Source organism: Lissotriton helveticus, chromosome 10, assembly GCF_964261635.1.
Source record: "Lissotriton helveticus chromosome 10, aLisHel1.1, whole genome shotgun sequence".
Taxonomy (NCBI): Eukaryota; Metazoa; Chordata; class Amphibia; order Caudata; family Salamandridae; genus Lissotriton; species Lissotriton helveticus.
This window is the reverse complement of record NC_136071.1, coordinates 915407240-915430336: the sequence shown is the minus strand read 5'-3', so window position 1 is coordinate 915430336 and position 23097 is coordinate 915407240. Positions and strand designations below refer to the sequence as shown.

The window sequence follows — 23097 nt, the reverse complement described above, 5'->3', positions numbered from 1 at the left end:
AACAATTTGTCATAGAAGTTATGCACATCAAAACCCTTATTTAAAGCTCAACCTAGACCCGCTTCGTTTTGTTGTTCTTGGGGTGAGCTAAATTGTTTGATTGTGCACTAGTAGGCGTCGACGCATTTCGGTTGACTCTTTCAATCGTGTGCCATCTTTGTCAAGACTAAAGGTTATATGTCTCTCCTGTTATGTGGCACTGGGTGGTTGCCTCATTCAAGGAATTCCTTATAGCATTTCCTTTTTGTCTGGCTGCAGATTTATTTCAATTTTGGCATAAAATAGCATCTCTGTTCTCGATTTGGTCTAAGGGTCCTTTTAAGTGTTGCTCTTTGGTGCCCTTTATTCAAATTTTTCAGGTGGTATTGATGCGCTATTGCTCACCTTATTGCAGAGAATGCTAGTTGCGTGGATGTTGGTCTTCTGCACGGCTCTGGGGCATAAAATTGCCGTCTCTTCATTCACCTTTTTGGAATCTAATCTCAGCAAACGCTGATTGTTGGGTCGGGTGGGTTCAGGTACCGTCTTGGTATTCTTGCGCTCTGTTACTCGTGCGCCTTCATGTGGTCTTCCGGTCTCTGCTTTTCCGCACCCGCGTCCCTCGTGCCAGCGTTCGTCCGACTCCTCCAGAAAGAATAGTACACTAAAGCCTGTCTGGGGAGGTGCTGGCACCTTCCTGGACAGGAAACCTATTGTCCGGGCCTCCCCTGCCGGAGTTTCGTTCAGCAACAGGAGGTCAGACATGTGTCTGTGGCAGCAGCATCCATTTTGTGATGCTGAGGCTCTATTGAACTTTAACCGGGTAAACCAGTAACGACATGTCTTCTCCCTCCAGAAGGATGGAATGCTACCCCCGCCGCCAGGACTGGTGGGGGGAGGGGGTAGTATTCCAAAGTGTTTGACACCTTCACAACATTTTTTGATAAAGCCAAACCTAAGTTAGCATTAACCGCGAGGATTATAATGCACTTAGGAGTATATGGTATGGCTATCTCATAGAACAGCTATAAGGATATGGTTCCGAAAGCTGCAGAGGGGCTCAGCTCATGCTAGGGCACCCTCTCACGTAAAACGAAGCACTCTGCCTCCAGGATTGTTATGGCCTGCCATAGGAGTGACTTATAGGTGTATATGTGTCTATATGTATAAATAGATATAGGTGTACTGTATCTAAGTAAGGGGTGATTACACCACCTTACCCAGGCTGTGTGAACAGACCTGTGGTGTCAGTTTAGAAGGCAAACCAGGGATGGCACAATACATGCTGCAGCCCCTGGTAGGCCTAGGGTGCACCAATGCCCTAGGTACCTATGGTACACTATACAGGGGCTCACAAGGGTAAACCAATAACCAATCTGGTATGTACCTAAAGTACACGGTATCAATTTAGAGAGAGAACAGCTGGGCTGTGGGACTGATTATCAGGTCCACAGCCACACTAAATTCGAAAAACCAGAGAATCACAGCAAAAAGTGGGGGTAACCATAGGAAGCAGACCCTACTCTCCTACACCCACAGGGAGATTAAGTGATTCACCCAGAACTACAGGATGTTGAGCCAATGCAGAGACTCCAAACTGGTTTCATAGCTCCAAGATCAGCAGCTCTGTCCATAATGCCAAAATCTCCTTATTTCTATTCCAATTAAAACATTTATAGAGCGAGAAAGCTGCCCCAGCCAAGAGGCGTCCCGGTGCTAACAGCAAAGCAGGAAACAGCCTACACAATGGGATAGAGAAAGGTTTTAATAGCTTTCCTAAATACAGCAAAATTGCTGAGGACTCGAATATGGGGGGGCAAAGAGTTCCAAAGAGTCGCGCTCCATTTCCGAAGGAACGGCCTCCAGCCCGGGTTCACCTGACCCGAGGGACCACCAGCAAATGTTGGCCAGTGGAGCGAAGCTGACGGGAGGGAACATACAAAGAGAGCAGATCCGTCAAGATGTTAGAGGAAGCAAGCTTCAGGATTTTAAAGACTATAGAAAGAGCCTTGAACTCGATCCGTTGAACCACAGGCAGCCAATGAAGTCGGTGAATTATGCTGGTCACCGAGCAAACTCTGCTCAGGCCCAAAAGAGCTTTAACTGCGGCGTTCTGTACTCTCTGTAACCTATGTATTTCTGCCTTATTAGCCCCTGGGTACAGAGAGATTGCATAATCAAGCCTAGATGTAATCAAGGCTTGAATGATGATCTGTATGGTTGGGGCATCAAAGAAACCTAAAATAGGTTTAAGCCTGTGTAATAAACCAAAACAGGTGCCTTCTTCGTTTGAGCCTGGAAACTGAGAGAGGAGCCCATCCAAACCCCAAGTTCTTTACAACCTGTTTAGGAGGGGGGGTGCCTAGATTCATGGGCCACCAATGCTCATTCCATAGCCCATGGTCCCTTCCCATCAGCAACACCGCCGACTTATTGGAGTTCAGCTGGAGGTAGTTAGCTGTCATCCATCCGGCAACTACCGCAAGCTCACCTTGAAACATAGTGGCATCGTGCCTGGAGTTGCTCGAGAGGGCTACCACCAGCTGAGTGTCGTCGGCGTAGGAGACCACCGTCAGTCCTCTGCTCTTGGCAATAACAGCCAAAGGTTGTACATACAAATTAAAGAGCAGAGGGCTCAGAGAGGAACCCTGTGGTACTCCGTGCTTGATGGGAAAGGTAGATGAGGAGAACAGAGGGGCAATCACCTGATATGTCCTTTCAGAAAGGAATGACGCTAGCCACTTCAATGCAAGACCACCGATACCAGCCTCTTCCAAACGGCGCAACAGGATTACATGGGACACAGTGTCGAACGCGGCACTAAGATCCAAAAGGATCAGTGCCGATGTCTGTCCTGCGTCCAACGCTGTCCAAAGGTGTTCTCTCACCGCCAGAAGCGCCGACTAAGTACCATGGTCGGGGCAGAAGCCGTTTTGTGAGAGATTATTGATGGTCAAATGCTCTGAAAGGATGGAATTAATATTTGCCTTCGCGATCTTAGCAGGCCAAGAGAGCAATAAAATTGTCCTGAAGTTCTCAGGTTTTTAAGCACCCAGAGAGGGTTTTTTAAGCAATGGTAACCCTCTAGCTTGTTTCCATGCTGTGGGCACAACAGCCGAACTGAACGATTTGTTGATCACTTGACCGAGAAGAGGAGAAATAGTTGGTAGGATTTTCCTGAATTGGTCAGGTTTCAATGGGTCAGTCAGTGAGCCTGACTTAATTTTAGCACAGAGGGCGAGTAAACGGTCCTGTTGAATCTGAGGGAAGACCTCTAAGGTGACCATCGTGCCATTGTTGGTTAACTCAGGGCAGCCCATATGGGCCGCGGGAAAACATTTATAGATGTCTTAAACTTTTTTTGAAAAAAACAAGGCAAGTTCCTTGCATTGCTTATTTGAAGTACTCACTGAGCCAGTAGCCCCCTTCTGATTTTTAAGGCCTGAGACAATAGAGAAGATACTCTTCGCGGGATTGGTGCTGTTACTAATTTCCTTAGCATAAAAAGCAGCGCGTTCAGTATGGATAGCTTTGTGATAAATCTTTACTGCACCCTGATAGAAATCTTAAGATACTGGATCAAAGGCCCACATGCATCATTGTTACATTTTGCACTTCCTGATTTGCGAAAAATAAGGAATCGCAAATTAAGAAGTGCAAAATGCTATGCATCATTATTTTCGGTATTCATTTGGGATTCGGTAAAAATCGCAATTTTTACCGAATCCCAAATGAATACCGAATTCTTAAGTAAATTTTCGCAATTCCCATTGATTCCTATGGGCCAAAAGGCCCATAGGAGTCAATACAAATTGCGAGAGGCACTTAGAAAATTTCATGGGTGCAGGGGGGGGTCCAAAGGACCCCCCCATGCACCCCTGAAATGTATTTTTCGCATCATGTTTCACACACACATGTCCTAAAGACGTGTGTGTTAAACATGAATGTTGAAAAAAATACTTTTTCACCATTTAAAACACTTTTTCCAAATTTACCGAGTGGTTCAACCACTCGGTATATTTGGCACCCTAATTGCGAATTTCCACTTGTCAAAGTAATGATGCATTGCTTTTAAGAAGTCGCACATCTGCGACTTCTTAAAAGCACCCGCAATTTTAGAACTCGCAAAAATATTACGAATTCTAAAATTGCTTCATGCATCCCAAAAAGCACTTTTGCATTCGCAAACGGCCGATTTTAAGGAATCGCACCGTTTGCGACTACAAAAATGCTTGATGCATGTGGGCCTTTGTCTCTTCTCCAGGAGCTTTCACATTTTTTACATATTTTCCGCAGCGCCGCTAATTTTTCGTTAGACCACGGATTAGATTTAGACATACGATTGGGGGACCACTTAGCTGGATCAACTTATCCTGCAGCTGATTAATCCAATCTGAATTGGCCTTATCAGGATCCGTCGGCAACACCAGAACGGAGGTCGAAAGATGGACTTGATCCCAGTTTAACTTATGCCATGGGCGTTTAAGAGAATGAGGATTGTCTAATTTACGCATAGGAGCAATGCCCTGAATAGACAAAGGGACCAAAAAATGGTCCAACCAGGCCACAGGGACCAGCGGTTGGACCACAAGAGACAGAATGTTAGTAGAAAACCGCGTCCAACAAATGACCAACCGAGTGTGTGGGGCCAGAGGCATGCTGGTCAAGCTGACAAGCAGCTAAATCTGCCATCAAGTTGGCCACATCACATCTAGGTGAAAGGGTGCTGTGGTATCAAACTGCAGGAGGACGAATTCTTTATTTTATTGCATGATTAATAAAAATCTTTGCAATGACACTTTATAAAAAAAATACTGGAAGAATTTCACAATCATGAGTTTTACAAAAAAGCACTTAAAATCGATGAAAGAAAATTCAAAGGATGGACGATAAATCTATACAAAATGGTACAATGAATTGCAATTGTTTAAAAAAAAGAGACCGTTCAGCATTTACTAAGTCTTTGTTGGTTGACAAAGAGTTTTCTTAAGGTGCAGGAGCGGGTCTTTATGAGTCTAATTCAATCGCTGGTCTCTGGATTTTGGATCGTATTAACTGTTTTCATGAAGCGCACTAGTCGGCAGGCTAGTTGGATATTTTCTCCTTTAAAGCTGATCAGCAGGGCTTGTCTGCGAGTTCGCACACTGTATTGATTCCAGAGCTGGGTTAGTAGGCCCCTTCGGGCACTGTCTAGGGCTTTACAGCTGCATAACAAGTGTAAAACGTCCTCATTTGGATTATAGCAAAGCCTGCAGTTGGAATTGGATTCCAGGCGTTTCCATGGGGGAAGATGGGCTTTTGACGGGATTACTCCCATCCTCAGCCGCAGGAATTCTTCCTTCGCCTTCCTTGAAAAGCTGGTACTGAGGTATGGTTGAGGTGAAGCGTTGGTGTAGCTTTCGATTATGAACCACCCATGTGATCTCCTGGTTAACGCTGCTTTGTCTTCCTCCATGGAGAGAATTTTCACTGACTTGTTGACCAGGCGCTTAAAGCACTTATGTAAACAGCTCGACTCCCAAAGGTGTTTTAATGCAAGGGATTTTATAGCTGCTTGGAGGTAGGCCATTGCAGAGGATCCCTTGTTTGTCTCCAGCTCTTTCCAAAGGTGGGCGTTCAGGGAGTCTGCTACAGCGAGCTTAGCTTTATACCAGCATTTTGCATATGCGCCCTTACGTGCAATTTGCTGCTTCTGTAGACCAAACTCCAGTCTTAGCTGTGCTGGGGAAGTGTAAGGAGGGAGTGAGAAGAGTATTCGGAGTGTTTTACTAACCGCTTTATCTAAAATGTCTTCATCTCTCCCTCTCATGCATTCACTGCCATAGGTTAGTGATGGTAGCAGTCTTGCACGAAATATGTCCAGCAAAGGGATTAGATTTGGGCCCGCTATTTTGTTCTTGATATTTTTTAAAGCGATGGCCAGTGAAATCCCTCTATTTTTATTGTTATTGCATGTCGCTGGAATGAGCAGTTAGAATCAAAGATTATCCCCAGGTATTTGTAGTCTTTAACTGTTTCCATTTTGAGATCACGCAGAGACCATTGGAACGTTTGCTTTTTTGATTTTTGATTAAAAACCATCACCTTCGATTTTTCCGTATTTATGGACAGGCCGTATTTTTCAGAGAATGAGCTAGTTGTGTTAATAAGATGTTGCAGGCCTACTGGGGTGTGACTAATTAGTATCAGATCGTCTGCGTATAATAAATTCGATAATGTAAAGCCCCCTAGCTTTGGGGCATGATGGTTGCAGTCGTCCAGTTCTTTGGAGAGGTCAGACATAAAAAGGTTGAACAGTGTCGGCGCAAGAACGCACCCCTGTTTCAACCCTTTTGTGGTCGGAATTTCTTTGGATAGATAGTTGCCGGCCCCCAATTTTTATTCGGACCCAGGTGTCTGAATGCAGTAAGATCAGTAAGTTGAGGAGCTTGGAGTCCACCTCCCACTTTGAAAATTTTGACCACAATTTCCCTCTGTCTATGCTATCAAAAGCGGCCGAATAATCAATATAGCACGCATATAATGATTTTTTATTTTTAATGGCAGCATCTATCAGCAGGGAGAGGGCTAGAATGTTCGTTGAGGTCCCTAGATCTTTTTGGAATCCAGTTTGGTTGATAGGGATTAGTTTTTTATCTGATGCCCAGGAGGTTAGTTCTTCCAAGAGTAGCCCTGAAAAGTATTTTGCCTCTATATCTATAAGGGCTATGAGTCTGTAGTTCTAAGCCTCGTTCTTATTGCCTTTTTTATAGATTGGAGCTATTATTGAGCCCCTCGAGGAGGATGGAAATTGTTCAGCCATCCAGGAGTCAATAAAGAGCGGGAGTCGTTGTTCAGCCCAATACTTTGGATCTTGTTTGTAGATGATGGGAGGAATTCCATTTGGGCCTGGGGCTCCCCCCTTCCGTCCTTTCGCAATTCGTCCCTTCAGCTGCTCAATCGAACCTGGGAATTTGGTGTCCACAACTCTAGGCTTTCAAGCCGTCGCGGTCGACTTACAGATCTAGGTGGTTATCAAAATGAAGATTCAGGTCTCCCAGGACCGTAAAGGTAGAATTATTGATCACCAAAGTGCAGACGGTCTCAACGAGCGCTTCCCTAAAGGCTTTGGATGGGCCCGGTAGATGATATACCAATAAACCTGTCATGGTGTAATTGGAGTTAAAAGTAATTTTCAAACAGGTTCATTCACAGCCCAAAATGGGCTGTTTAGTGAAGGTGCAAGAATAGCCAAATTTAACAATAGCCGCAATACCCCCACCTCTCGTGTCTCTATTGAGGGTATGAATCACATAACCCAGTTAAAAACAAAGTATCAGGAGATTTGGTTTCAAGAAGGTCATAGACATCAATGTTTGACCAGAGAGCGACAATTCAAATGGAAAATAGTCAAACTTTTGCCTGGAGAAGAAGGACAATCTTGTGAGACTGCAGGAAGGATGGATGTGAAACCACAGCACTTACAACTGAAAGGGCCCTCTAGACCTCCCAACCCGTGGACAAGGCACCTCACGGACATCATCCTGACTGCTAGCAACTCATTCTGAGTATAGGTATGATGTAATTCCCTAAAATTGGCAGCATGTCTGGCGTCTACTGCCGGCCTGGCGCATACGGGCGCAGACGGGCTTGCCTTTGGCGCGCCAGCTCCGCGGACGGTCAAACATGTCGAATGAATGTGCCCTGGTAGCGGAAATGGGGAGAGGAGGGCGGAGCCACGTCCCTCCACACAAACAGGACATGCTGTGGTGGACCAGGAACTGGCGATTATAATGCGAAGAGCAGCACGCAGAAGATGAAGGTATTTAAAGAAAATCAACACACTGTTTAAAAATAGGTAAATTACACTAAAACACAATGCAGGCGCAGACTGGCATACGCGCTGTTACCTAGTGCCTGAAAAAACTGCATGTGTCCTTGTGTAATATAACTGGTGCTTGTGTAAACTCTGCAATACTTTCAGATTAAGTCCACCTATATAAAACCAAATGTGTGTCACAGAAGAGTGTACAGCTTTCCATGTCCACTGAGAAGAGGCGCGAGCTGGAGCTAGATAGAGTACTGAACTTGAACTCTGAAATGTCATGTGCAGCACTCACCCCCTTTCTCCCAATAGCAAAGGCCCAGGGCCAAAAACAACTCTAGATGCTATTCAAAGATCCAGACTTTGGAAACGTCTGCTGGGCGAGCAACAAACCTGTCAAGTCTAAGACTGACCCTTTCCCATTCTCATTATCTTTCAGACCAATAGGCCTGATGGTCCCTATCCTGTGACACATGTGGAGGCCAGTCCTACCACGAGAGACAAGATAGGACAAGTTAAGATAGGACAAAAGGCATGAGGTGTGGATGGAAAGAAAGAAAAATAAGGAAGAACAAGAGGAGATAGCATCTTTGTAGGTATTACAAAGAAGGATAAAGAGAAATAGAGAAGGGTCAAATTATCGACAAGAAGAAAAGAAAGGCAAAGAAGAAGCTTGGGAAAGAGCCGGATTTGTAACGAAGGGAAACTTTCATATTTTATTTAGCTATGTATGTATCTGTCAACAAGAACAAGGAACCCCTTACTCCTACATCCCGCATGATTGACTATTAGTTGATTTCTTCAATTATTCAACCTAGGGAGAAAGATGACCAATTTACATCTGATTAATCGATGATGCATTTATTATAAGGCCATACAGCAGTGAGTGCCATCAGAACAGTAGGAGACACCACACGTAGGCAACCACTGTTTGTCTGTTGGCTAGCTATTCCTTGTGGCAAGGTTTCTCATCATCAGCATACTCCTATGCGTGCAGCGATGCTTTTCAGTGTATTAGGAGCCATGTAACATGGAAACCTAATGTGGGTTTCTGTATCTATTCCTACAGCTTATTATGTCCAGTCCTCAGTGTGAGAGTGTTGCTGTCCATTCACTAAGTCTGATGACCACCAAACTAAAAATGTGTCAAAGGTACTATTATCATTCTTTATATATAAAGACCCACAGCAAGGAATTAAAACCAGAGTTACTTATGAGCGACTAACATGTTTCATTGCCAGAGAATGTTGTGGTAATTTTGCCAGGGCATCAAGATCACTGTATCACCCATTAGTTCACCACACCTGCACAGGGAGAAATAAAGGGGAAAAGGGTAGAAGAAGTTCAGAATAATGTATGTAGTGATAAAGTAACAAGGGTTAAAGAAGATGGGGGTATAGAGACATGGGGAAAGAAAAGAATCAAAGACAAAGCAACAGAGACATGAGAAGAAAGAGAAGCAAAGCGTGGAGAGAGGCATGGAGAAAGTGAAAGCAAAAACTGGTAGGAGAGATGAGGGAAAAAGAAGGGGTGGAGCAACACAGTGGAGAGAAATATAACAAGCATTTGTAATGCAATCGGTCGACCTTTGGGACCGTATATGTAGTTAGCTATGCAGCACATTAGCCTGGGTGCTGACTCATCAACTGTTCTTTAACATGGAGGAAAAATAAGCACCAAACAGCATGACATGCCAGGTATGGGAACACATGGAGAGAAGTATTGCCTTTCAGCAGGAAAAAGTGTAGTCCAAAGCTGTTTTTAATATAAAATCAGGGCCTTTGGTGGTCATATCAATGAAAATACAATATTGGAGAAAAAAAATTGTCTATGGGTGCTCAAGGAAGACAATTTCTATAAACTGGAATCTAGAGAATGCAAAAGTGATTCTGGTGTTTTACTGACCTCTGCTGGTCGTTTTCTATCAAGAAAGTTAAATAGAGGCAGTTGCCAGAAATTGTTTAAAAAGAAAGTCCCTAATCAGAAAGCAATTCTGGCATTTTACTGACCTCTGCTGGTCATTTTCTACAGCAGCTCTGCTGACCTGGTTCTCTGGCTATAAAGCAGCTCTGCTGACCTAGTTCTTAGGCTCTAGAGCATCTCTGCTGACCTGGTTTTCTGGCTCTAAAGCAGCTCTGCTGACCTCGTTCTATGGCTCTAAAGCAGCTCTGCTGATCTGGTTCTCTGGCTCTAGAGCAGCTCTGCTGACCTGGTTCTCTGGCCCTAAAGCAGCTCTGCTGACCGGGTTCTCTCCCTCTAAAGCAGCTCTGCTGACCTGGTTTCTCTGGCTCTACAGCAGCTCGGCTGACCTGGTTCTCTGACTCTAAAGTAGCTCTGCTGACCTGGTTCTCTCCCTCAAGAGCAGCTCTGCTGACCTGTTTCTCTGACTCTAAAGCAGCTCTGCTGACCTGGTTCTATGGCTCTAAAGCAGCTCTGATGATCTGGTTCTCTGGCTCTAGAGCCGCTTTGCTGACCCGGTTCTATGGCGCTGAAGCAGCTCTGCTGACCTGGTTCCCTGGCTCTAGAGCAACTCTTCTGACCTGGTTCTCTGGCTCTAAAGCAGGTCTGCTGACCTGGTTCTCTCCCTCTAAAGCAGCTCTGCTGACCTGAAGAAACCGACAGCGGACCCCACTGACCTCAAGAACTTCCGCCCCATCTCGCTCCTCCCCTTTCCTGCCAAAGTCATCGAGAAGACCGTCAACAGACAGCTTGCCGCCTTCCTCGAAACGAACGGATCCCTCGACCACTCGCAGTCCGGCTTCCGAGCCAACCACAGCACCGAGACCGCCCTCATCGCAGCCACTGACGACATCAGATCCCTGCTCGACAACGGAGAAACAGCGGCCCTCATCCTCCTGGACCTCTCCGCGGCATTCGACACCGTCTGCCACCGCACCCTAGTGCAGCGCCTCAGCAACACCGGTATCCAAGAGAAGGCTTTGGAGTGGATCATCTCGTTCCTCACCGGAAGAACCCAGAGAGTCCGCCTCCCCCCGTTCAGATCCGAGGCCACCGAAGTCATCTGCGGCGTACCACAAGGATCCTCCTTCAGCCCCACCCTCTTCAACGTATACATGAACCCCTCGCAGCCATCGCACGCCAACACAACCTCAACATCATCTCCTACGCCGACGACACCCAGCTCATCCTCTCCCTCACCAACGACCCAGCCTCCGCCAGAACCAGCCTACACGAAGGGATGAAAGACGTCGCCGAGTGGATGAAGTACAGCCGCCTGAAACTGAACTCAGATAAGACGGAAGTCCTCATCCTGGGACCATCTCCCTCCGCCTGGGACGACTCCTGGTGGCCCCCTGCACTGGGCTCCACTCCCAAGCCAACGGACCACGTACGTAACCTGGGCTTCATCCTGGACTCCTCCCTCTCGATGACCAGACAAGTTAACACCGTATCGTCATCATGCTTCAACAGCCTGCGCATGCTCCGAAAGATCTTCAGATGGATCCCCACCGAAACCAGGAAGACGGTCACCCAGGCACTCGTCACCAGCCAGCTGGACTACGGGAACACCCTCTACGCCGGCACCACAGCCAAACTGCAAAAAAGACTACAACGCATCCAGAATGCCTTCGCCCGACTCATCCTGGACATCCCCCGACACAGCCACATCTCCGGCCACCTGAGAGACCTGCACTGGCTCCCCGTCAGCAAGAGTATCATGTTCAGACTCCTCACCCATGCACACAAGGCCCTCCACGACCTGGGCCCCAAGTACCTCAACGACCACCTGCCCTTCTACACGCCCACCCGCCAGCTACGGTCGACCAACCACACCCTCACCGCCGTTCCACGCATCCGCCAAGCCACCTCCGGTGGAAGATCTTTCTCCTACCTGGCAGCCAAGACATGGAACTCCCACCCCATCCACCTCCGGCTAACCCAGGACCATCTTTCCTTCAGGAACAACTCAAGACCTGGCTCTTCGAGCAGTGATGGCCCCCCTCCCCCAGCGCCTTGAGACCCTTCCGGGTGAGTAGTGCGCTATACAAATGCCATGATTGATTGATTGATTGACCTGGTTTCTCTGGCTCTACAGCAGCTCTGCTGGCCATGGTTCTCGGTCTCTCGAGCAGCTCAGCTGACCTGGGTCTCTGGCTCTAGAGCAGCTCTGGTGACCTGGGTCACTGGTTCTCAAGCTGCTCTGCTGACCTGCTTCTTCTGCTCTAGAGCAGCTCTGCTGACCTGGTTCTTTGACTCTACAACAGCTCTGCTGACCTGGTTTTGCTGGCTCTACAGCAGATCTGCTGACTTGGTTCTCTGCGCTCACGATGTACACACCACACTGCGCAAAAATATATTTAAAAATAATATAAGTTTATTAAAAGTACAAATATATAATTTTTATGAATATCCTAGATAATCTCTTGCCCTAATATGTATATTAAAGACACATACATATCATTTTGGAACATAATTTTTTTTTGCGGGAGTCGTGCACCCAACGCGCCCCAGCACGTTTATGACGTCACGCTAAACTCACCACCGCGCAAGCCTCTCGTACCGTAATGCGCATGTGGTACGAATGCGCAGCAGCAGGAATCGCGGACTGATCGCATACCAATTGCGCACATCACGTAATATTAAATGTATATGATGGAACTGAAAAACACGCAGCCGTCACACACCGTACGTGGATCCTTCACAAATTTTCTAAAATGGTGGCTAGAACCGCGCACCCACCGTGACATGTACACTTTGAGTGCGCGACTTGGAAAATATTCGGGAACATGTTTTTTTAAAGAAAACAATATAAATATATTAAAATAAAAAACAAAAACAAAAAAATTATCAATATTTCAGTTTGAATTTAAAAATTGTTTTTTTTGCAATTTTCTGAAAAATATAGAATGTTGTTTAATGAATAAAATATTTATAAATAAACAGTTAAAAAACTAGAAAATCAGTACAAAAAAATAGGTATAACTACTATCACACTTAAAAATTAGCATTTAAAAAACCTTTGAAATTCACTGGAAAAAACCATAGGTTTCAGAGATTTTATAGTTAGAAATTAGCATTTAAAAAAACTTTGAAATTCACTGAAAAAACCATAGGTTTCAGAGATGTTATAGTTAGAAATTAGCATTTAAAAATCCTTAGAAATTTACAGAAAAAACATAGGTTTCAGGGGTGTTATAGTTAGCTGGCCATTTCACTCATACAAAACCACAGAAATTCCTCTGTTATAGTTAGTTCTGCTAACTGTAACTCATGCGCCTGCAATGCACTGCTGATGTCACATATTGCATCATTCATGACATGGTCAGTGACATCACTGATGACATTACTGATGACATCTCAAATGACATAACAGCTAGTTGTTGACGAATCTTCACAAAACGTCCCCCACAAATGTAATACTCACTTCAGCTTGTGTCTGGAAAGTTTCAGGGTGGCTTATTAAGTGGGCGCTAACAAAAAGGGGGGATTCCAAAATGTGTTTTCCCAATGTTAATTCCCATTGCAGTTTTGAACACGACTACACCCCAAACCGCTTGTTCGAAGTACACTAAATTTGGCAGAAAGGTAGATTTTTTCCACAGATCACGCTTTTTGTGATTTGATGTACATCAGTTCAGTAGTTTTAGAGAAAATAACCAAAATCCACATTTGTATATATAGGGATGTGGATCCTCTTTGTGCTGTATCTGATTGGCTACCAACACTTCAAGCAGGAAGTGTTGGCAACCTTTTTGGGACTCAGGTTGAGCCGAGTCACACAAAAAACATTCAAAATAAAGAAAAGGGGACAGGGCAGAAATACCCTCACCTCTTAGATGTGGTGTTGGGGTCCCAGAGAGAACCCTGCTGGGGATTAAACATTTTTTTTTAAATGTTGCTGCAAATTTGCAGGTGGTTCGAAGCATTCTCAGCAAAATTGGAAAAAAAACAAGCATGGCCTCCTGTGCTTGTTTTGGAATGAGCATCCAGGTGTACCAAGTTCCAAGGGCATGAGGAGATAGAAAAAGGATGGGGGCACACAGGTCCCCCCTCCTAGGGCTTATAAAAGCCATGGGGACTGCCTCCTTCCTGGGGAACTGCTTTTAATGTATGTATGGGCTGTCAATGCTGCATCCCCCGCCCCCTGGGCACCATCACCTCCCCAGGGCAAATCTCTAAAAGTAAATGCAGGGGTAACTGTGTGCCCCCCATAGCCCTTAGGACTACCAACACCCTGGGGTTAAACGAAAAAGGAATGCAGCGGGGGTCACATGGCCCCAAACAGCCCCAAGGACTGCCACCTTCCCTGGGCAATATATTTAAATTAAGGAGTTGACGCATGGCCACTCCATAGCCCCATGTACCAACATTTTCCCAGGGCTTACTACTATAGTGGAGGGGGCCTGCAAGGCCTCTTTCATGGAGCCAATTGATGACTCAGAGGACTACCACCCTGCAGGGCAGACTCCTGCTACCTTCTGAGGGACCTAACAAGCTGTCCCTCTCAGGTGGTAACTATTTGCTTTTGCTTGGTGGAAGCTGACAGCTCCCACCACGCAAAATCAAACATAGCTCTGTTTTCTGCAAGGCGGAGCTGTTACACAGCTCTGGCTTTCAGAAAGAGGAGTTTTCGTCTGCTTCCTTGCATACAAATATGTGTGCAGGGAAACATATGAAAACAATGCTCCGGCAGAAAGGGGGCTGCATTTCCAGAGGTCATTGACCATGTCATGAGTGATGTAATATGTGAGGTCTTAAGCAGTGCATTGCAGGGGCGTAAGTTATAGTTTGCCCAGCTAACTATAACTGCTGAATTTCTCTGATTTTGTATGAGTGAAATATGTACCTAACGATAACGTCCGTAAACTTTGTTTTCCAATGCTATACTAGATGCTGCAAGTAAAAGAACCCCTGATTTAGATAGGGAAAAGGCCTTGTTTGATCTGTCAAAAACTAGTCTTAAGAAAAAAGAGACAACTCAAATGCATAGATTTATGACAACCTATAATCAACATAAGGTGCCAGAAAGTCACGACCAAGATGTACACTCAATTTAAAGAACAGAGACACGGCCCAGATTCTATACAGTGGTTGGTTCTTGAAGCGCACACCAATATCACACAATACACACTATTCAGAATAGAGCAACAGTGGATACACCGACTGTCTACAGCCCAACTTGGACTGAATTATGACATTCCATGGGCCTCTGTGAACAACAGATGATAATGACCTGGTCAGGTTCGTCCACAACAGTTCTAAGGCCTCCTTACACTTGTATGACCAGAATATACGAATGTATGCACTACACTCTGTACCCTGCACTGTAATGGTATGAATCATGATTATTACGTATGGTTGGGTACCGGACATAGATGTGTGATTTGATCCCACCAGCATAAATGATACTACATGGTGATTGACTGAGTACACGCGTACATGCACGATAGAAAATGCCCGACATCCATCCAAGGATATGGAGTTGATACATATACACGTAGATTGGCTACGAAAACACCGCAATTTCAATTCTTACAACTGGCGCCTATTTATGACACCATCACGACTAAAGTACTATTCTAGGGACTCATTTCCCTGTTCCCAGATGGCCACAGCCGCCACAAAACACCAATACTTCACCTTGAAGCAACAGCACGTAATGACGTGTTGGGTACCAGACATAGATGTGTGATTGAATACCTGACGTAGGTGTGTGGTATGATCACACCACCATACATGACACTACATGGTGATTGACTGAGTACACGCATACATGCATGATAGAAAAGGCCCCCACATCCAACTAAGGGGAACACACTCCTCCACGACGAAATGGAGGTGATACATGTATACGTAGATTGGCTACAAAAATACGACAATGCTAGGGACACATTCCCATTTCCAAGATGGCCACCACGGAATGCTAATACTTTAGCTCCAAGCCACAACACGTAATGACGTGTCCCGAGCCCCGCCTCCATTTGCTTACACCCAGAATAGTATTTCAGCACCTCTACATGGGCTGAACCACTAATCTGCGGTGCCAGCGAAAGAGGGTAGGTGACTCTGGGCCGCATTTACTACGGAATGGTGAATAATGGTGAGTAATGACGGTTACAAAAGGTTTTGAAGCGTAACGATACAGGCACGCTACTAGGGTGGTATTAGACGAGTGCTCGAGTTGAGACAATGCGCATCCGATCGTTCTGAAGGTGAGTCCTGGGGTGCACTGCGAGGTGCTTTGGCTGTTATTGTGAATCCGGAGAGCGGGCGGGCGCTCCAATAATAGTCGGCACCTGACACTGCCTGTGAGGACAATATTCCAGCCGGGCTAACTCGTGGACCACCCCTTCTTCTTCCTCCAAGTACCAGGGGGCACCGGTAGACATCCTTGGGAGCTGGTGTACAATTTGCGCACTCCCTGATTGTCACACTATAGGGCAAGTGACCTACGTGGGGTTGGTTTCTTGACCAATGCCTAAGTGATTCACTGTCTCTTAACCTTTTCGTTTGTGCTTTATAAGACACCATGTTTCAGGTGTCCTCATACTCCGCCGGACACTGACTGGAGTGATTCCCTCAGTAAAGAGAGGTGAGTTATGTAGAAAGATGATCCATCTGGGTCCTAATGAATTGGTGGTTGTTAAGAGCAATTTGAGTTGACGTGTGATACAAGGTTAATATGTATGAATGACATTCCCCTGGGGGACACCATATGGGGAGTACAGTCTTCTGTGCTTTTAGATTTAGTTTTTTTGAATCTGTTTCATTTCAGGGTGTCCTAAAATTGGGCCCCCTCTTTGTTCTTCACTTGCCTAGGTTTGAGCACAAATTAAGGCACTATACAGGATGTATTCGGAGAGAGAGTAATGGACACTCAACGACCTAAATACATGTGATACAGCTGTGATTCCATTCTGTATCCCCCTCCCCCCTTTCTTTAGGTATTTGGAAGATACTACAGATTACCTGATTCATAGTATGAACACGCGGTAGGGAGTACTTAGACCCCACCGCGCTGTGTAGATAGATTCACTGAGTGGGTCCTGAAGAATTGCAATCAATTTGACCATTAGGCATAAAACATATTGACTTGTAGAGTTGAGCATAGCCTAAACTAAACCTTAGAGTTAGATAGGCTGCCACTGTATATTTTAACAAGGTGGCAAGCCAGCCAGAATAAAAGACTTATTTGGACTATCCCACTTCTTTTAAATCATTCTTGCACAATATCTACAACACTCAGCCCACACACCCCCACTGCATCATATGGCAAGGAACAAAAGATCTCCGGTAAAGAGCCCCTTCATGAGTGCCCATTTGGGTATTGCAGCGCCGACCCAACAAGGAGCAGGTTCATATGATGAAGCATTACACTTAGCTGGCTGGGTGTGTGAGGACCCTAGTTCCATAAAGAAGGAATTCCCACACTCTCTTTCCTGCACCGAACCTCACCAAGTTTGAAATTTACAAACAAAGAAAGCTTAGCTTACTTTTTCTCCCAGGCATCACGATTAGAGGAACTGCATACCTTTAGATAGCATAACCTATAATCAATAACATCAGAGAGTACAACGAGCTATGCAGAAACATGCCATCTTTTGAGAGAAGTACCTGTAATTAGTCGACTGACACCAAAACTCCCTATGATAAGCTATAAAAAATCTAAATCAATAAGAGATTATCTAGTCAGGAGTGACTATGATACTAGGATCAGATCCCAAACTTGGCTAATCAGATATGATGGTTTTCAGGAAATGCACTAAATGCAAGCCTGTAAGAACGGTGAGAATCGTATTATGATTGACACCCCTTAAAAAAAGAAAATCAAAGTGTGATGCAATTTGACATGTAAATCAGAGTTTGCTGTTTATATCCTCACATGTCCCTGCAAAACATTATATGTGGGTAGTACCACTTTGCCAGTACATAAGAGGATCCTACAATATATCCGGGCAATTACCAGCAAGGATCATAGTAATCCCATTGCCAGGTACTGTGAGCAACATCAACACGGTGATCCTCTAGAATTAAGATACAGCTGCATGGCACAAGTTCCTAAGAGAAAAAGAGGAGGTGACAGAAAGAGAGATATACCCAAATTAGAGTCATGGTTTGTTTTGGAATTTGATAGTAAAGAACCTATGGGTTTTAAGAACTTTACACCTGTTTTCTTTAAGGCTGTGAACTATAATATTTCTCAGGTCCCTCTTACAAAGCCCCTTGACATACTATATTCTTACACTTTTTACAATTTTTACTGTACATAGGAATGTTGACCTATGAAATATACTGTAACTTAGCGATAGTTAGAATTAGCCACTAGGCCTAGAATTATTTAGTTTTTTATTTATGAAGTTATCCGAAAACTAGATATATCTTGGTTTCGTTTTTTTTTAAATATATATTCTATCAGGATTAGTAGAGCATCCTGTTTTCATATTCAAACAGCTTTTTATATTATTTATTGAACTGAGCACTTTTGGGAGGTGATTATAGGGGAATCAAGTTTAGAAAATGATTAGGCACTTGCCCTTGTACATTATTCTATAATAGAATTTGAATAAGCTGATGGAGTGCATAGCCAAAGAATTTTCTAGCCTTTTTATACAGAAATATGATATTTATTACATTCATGCTAATGAGAGGATGTATTATATTGTAAATTCCTATATGTGTTTTTCGATCTTATAATATTGATATATTTTTATAGCAGACTTTTTTCTCTATATGATTGAATGTAATTTGTATTTGACCATCATAATTAGATAAGAAATTGTAAACTGATCGCACTCACATTACTAATTTATTCAGGTTAGACACTGTGATGAAATCTTTCCCCGCAACCTCAAGCTGTTTTTTATCTTTATTTTACATGTCATTATTTATTGTGTCACAAGATGGTGCACCCTTGCGTGAACAAGGTTGTCGGGTACAATCGAAATGTGTCGACAGTCACTCATGAGCGCATAATAACATTTCTTTGAATCTCACTAAGGAGTGCAGTCGTATTCCTATTGTTGGTGTGTGGATACAATATATATATATATATATATATATATATATATATATATATATATATATATATATATATATATATATATATACACACATATTGTTCTGAAATGTAAATAACCATGTTATCTACACGTTTTTTGATCTACTAAGCTTGTGCTTATGCACAGATCAACGTATTGTAAGACTCTAGAATGCTTGTATGATTTTAGTGACAATTAATGATTTTGTTTTCTTGCACTAAGGAAGACTACAAGGATGTGTTGTAATGAGGACCGGAATGGCAGGTGGATTATGGGAGGTGGTAAACTGCGAACAGAAAGCCAAATCCATCTGCAAACGTTGGGGTACTGGTTTAACGTCTCCTCCAGTCCCAATAACAACAGTCCCTCCAAACTGCCCCCCTGACTGGGAACCAAAGAACAGCATTTCATGTTTTAAAGTAAGTATCCAGATAGGGGCCCATTACCTAGACATTTGTACACGCAGGGAATGTGCAATTTGCAAAGCATAATATAGTGTAGATGGAACAGCCAGAGGCAATGCTTTATATATTACTTTGCAATGGGTATGCCTATAGTTTAAGCCACATGTCTCTGTTCAGATACTTCTGCCTTTAAGAGGATAATAAATTATCTTTACTGTGATCTGAACCAGCTTGCCAAGAAGTTCTCATTGTTTGGGAAAAATATTTGAAATGTGCTGTACTATCTGGTGCTGTCCTTAGTCAATTTTTAAGATGTCAGTATGGATTCAGGTGCTTTGCCTATTCTCACCAAGGTCAATGTGAGTGATTTAGAGAATTATGTGCTTCATCAGTGGCATGGTTTTCAAGGCAGGGGATTTACTTAGGTTCTCAATGAGCTAGTTTAGCAGGTAGCAAGAAAAGGTGGATGGTTCTGGCAGCTTAATTAGATGTATTGTTAAATGTGGGAGGGTTTAATATTACATTTGTTTTATGGGGAGCAATTATATCCAGCCACAGCAAAAGTGTAGGTTGAGGGATTTAGGAAGGGATGCAATTTGAACTCAAATATTCAAATTTGGACAGTATCATCTAATCTATAACCAATTAGACCAGAGCGCATATATCCAAACATGCATCTGCATATATTGTTGCTAGCTCTGATTGCACTTCCAAAAGAACCCTAGAGCGAAGAAAACTCCAGAAAAAGAGAACAAACAGAACTCAAAGAACTTAGAGGCTCTCGGCTGGTCAGATCTTTGGAGCTCATCAAGAATAAACTAGTTTAGGCCTCATGAAGGGGGTGAGTTGTATGTGAAGCTATGCAAGATATCAATGCTAGACAAATTTAGTTACATGCAAGTAACATTTTCTTCTCCAATACTGAGTCCCTCATAGACTCACATGCTTGAAATAGACTAGCAAGCTGAACCAGACTCTGGGAAGGTGGGATTGTGGCCAACGCCTAAGGAAAAAATCTTTCCAAAAAACATATTTCTCTGAGCCATTCCCAAGGTGAGTATCTATGCCTCAGTTTTAGGTGAGAGTATGGGGTCTTAGCTGTAAAACAACTAATCTTTGTCTAGTGGAAAGTCCACTCATGTGAGGGGTAGACTCTCCTCAGTCCTCTGCATAGTCATTTAAACACTTAGGGGCCCATTATGATGTCGGGTGGATCGCCACCGCCATGGTGGCAGTGGCGATCCGCCCAACATTCATGCCCGCCCGCCACCCATTTTCCCCCCGCCATAATACTATGGCGGGGGGACCGCTGCGGATGTAAACACCGTCCACCGCTTTTCCGCCCCGGTCGCCTTGCGGCCGGGGCAGAAAATGTTTAATATGGTGGCGGTGTCTATTAGACACCGCCAGTCATGTTATGATGGGCTTGCAGACATGCCTTTCCATTGTGGCAATGCCGCCACGGAAAGGCATGCGGAGACTCCCTGCGGGGGCCCGTTGCGGGCCCCCTGGGACTCCGGGAGGTGGGGGATGCACACGGGGGTAACTATAGTACCCCCCGCATTGCAAAGTGCAACATGGCAGGCACCGCACGGTGCCTGTCATGTTGTGCTTTGAAATGCACATCGTGCATTTTTACCATTGCGGCAGGCGGCGCTTTCAGCACCGCCCGCCGCAATGGTAAAAATACAGGATGCGCCTGCCAGTGTGGCGGGCGCATCCTAATGGCCAAGGCGGGAACGCCGCTCGTATGGCGGGTGGTCCCATTATGCATGGGGATGGTGGGCGGACTTTGTTCTAATGGACCCCTTTATGTTCAGTACAGCAAAGGGAAACTGTCTGTGCTAAATGTCCTTGATCACTCCATTCCTGCAACTAAATTTCAAAAGTAGTTGATGTGATTTCAGTGCGCTATTCAGGTAGCTTCACTAAGGTCTGTATGTGAGAAGAGAAGAGCCTGATGTACCCCAAAGAAATTTTTGTGGAAACAAAGGATAGGTTTACATGTGATCCCACCATGTTCTAGACATACATCAAAACCTTCATAATATGTTTCCTAGGAAGATTTCATTTGCGTTGCTAGTATCTGGAAGGTTGGTTGGTTGGTTCCAGCATGCGTTTCGTGTGGGAAATGTATTCATTTTTTGAGTAAAACAGAACCACAACCACAGTTGCTCTGTTTTGTTACTCAAGGAGAAAAAAGAAGTGCAAAACTGTATTTACTTAATATGTCTGCCTGCTGCTTTTTCCCTCCTCCAAACAGGCTTCCTAGCACCATACACAGACCTTTGCATAATGGTGAAAAGTGCGTTTGATGACTAACATAGGTTTTTTTCTTTAAGCATACCCTTCCAGGTTGACTACCATAAACATTTATATCATTTTGTTTAATATTCTTTTTATTAATGTAATCCATAAACAAGAAAATTCAAGAACATCAAGATATTTCGGCAGAGTAAGCATCACAATGCGATTAATTTTAATGCATTTGCATATCGTCAGTAACTTTTTTTGGTTCAGTGACTTAATATCGAGGGACATAATATAGAATGCCCAAAATTTCGACTCCAAAATATCGAAGGACACAATATAGAATCCCTATCTACAAACAGGAAAGTACTAAAATATCGAATCCAAAATATTGATTGTTAAAAATATAGTTAACTAAAAAATCGATTTTTTTATATATTAAAAATATTATAAAATTAAATAAATATTAAAAACAATTAAATAAAACATACTTAAAATAATGTAAAAAATCTTAAAATATAAAAATATTAAATGTAATGTAAAAAAAAGTAGAGAATTTGTTGGATAGCGAGAGGGTAACAATTACTATTCCCACTCCAGTGAATGCAATAGTAGGGAAAGCGTTGGATAGCGTAGGGGTACAAATTACTATTCCCACTCCAAGGAGTTCAACAGTAGGGAAAGCGTTGGATAGCGGAGGGGTAAACATTACTATTCCCACTCTAGAGAGTGCAACAGTAGGGAAAGCGTTAGAAAGCGTAGGGATAAAAATTACTATTCCCACTCCAGAGAGTGCAACAGTAGGGAAAGCGTTGGATAGCGGGAGGGTAAAAATTACTATTCCCACTCCAAAGAGTGCAACAGTAGGGAAAGCTTAGGATAGCATGGGGTAAAATGTACTATTCCCACTCCAGAGAGTGCAACAGTAGGGAAAGCTTAGGATAGCGGGAGGGTAAAAATTACCATTCCCACTCCAAAGAGTGCAACAGTAGGGAAAGTAATGATTTAATATTTAAAAAAATTAAATGAATTATCAATACCAATAAAAAAATATTAAAAATAATGACCAATTAATCAAAATTAATTACCAATTAAAAAATGTAGTTACTAATTAGTAAAAATAATTACCAATTAATAATTGATTATCAATTAATTATCAATACATATACATAAAAATAATTTTTTACTTTATTACAATTAAATCACTTCCCACCCTATTCCCCTATAAACCCACAACCCGCTCCAAATAAATACAATTAACACAATTATCAATTAATCAATTAATACAAATTATTTACCATTTAATAAAAAATAATTACCAATTCTTAAAAATTAATTACCAATTAACAATAAATTATCAATCAGTTAATTATCAATACATATAAATAAAAATTAATATTTAATTTACTATAATTAAATTACTTCCTACCCTATTCCAGTATAAACCCACAACCCGCTACAGAATTAAATTACTCAAAAATGTAATTACATAACATTCATTACTTTAAAAAAATTAAAAATACATTACAAAATTAATACATTATTTTATTACATATACTACCATACATAACACTAAAAAAAATCGATATTATGGAAATCGATATTTTAAATTCGATATTATCGAATTCAATATTTCATACCCTAAATTTAATATTCTGGG

The 23097-nt window shown here is 43.3% G+C and overlaps 1 protein-coding gene across 1 annotated transcript in view; it reads left to right on the top strand.

The window, feature by feature from the left end:
- LOC144784639 (macrophage mannose receptor 1-like) overlaps positions 1–23097 on the top strand; it is a 949320-nt gene that overhangs the window by 279616 nt on the left and 646607 nt on the right. Inside the window, exon 12 of the mRNA XM_078663568.1 lies at positions 19006–19202. Within this exon, the coding sequence (XP_078519694.1) occupies positions 19006–19202 (197 nt within the window). The remainder of the gene's footprint in view (positions 1–19005; positions 19203–23097) is intronic.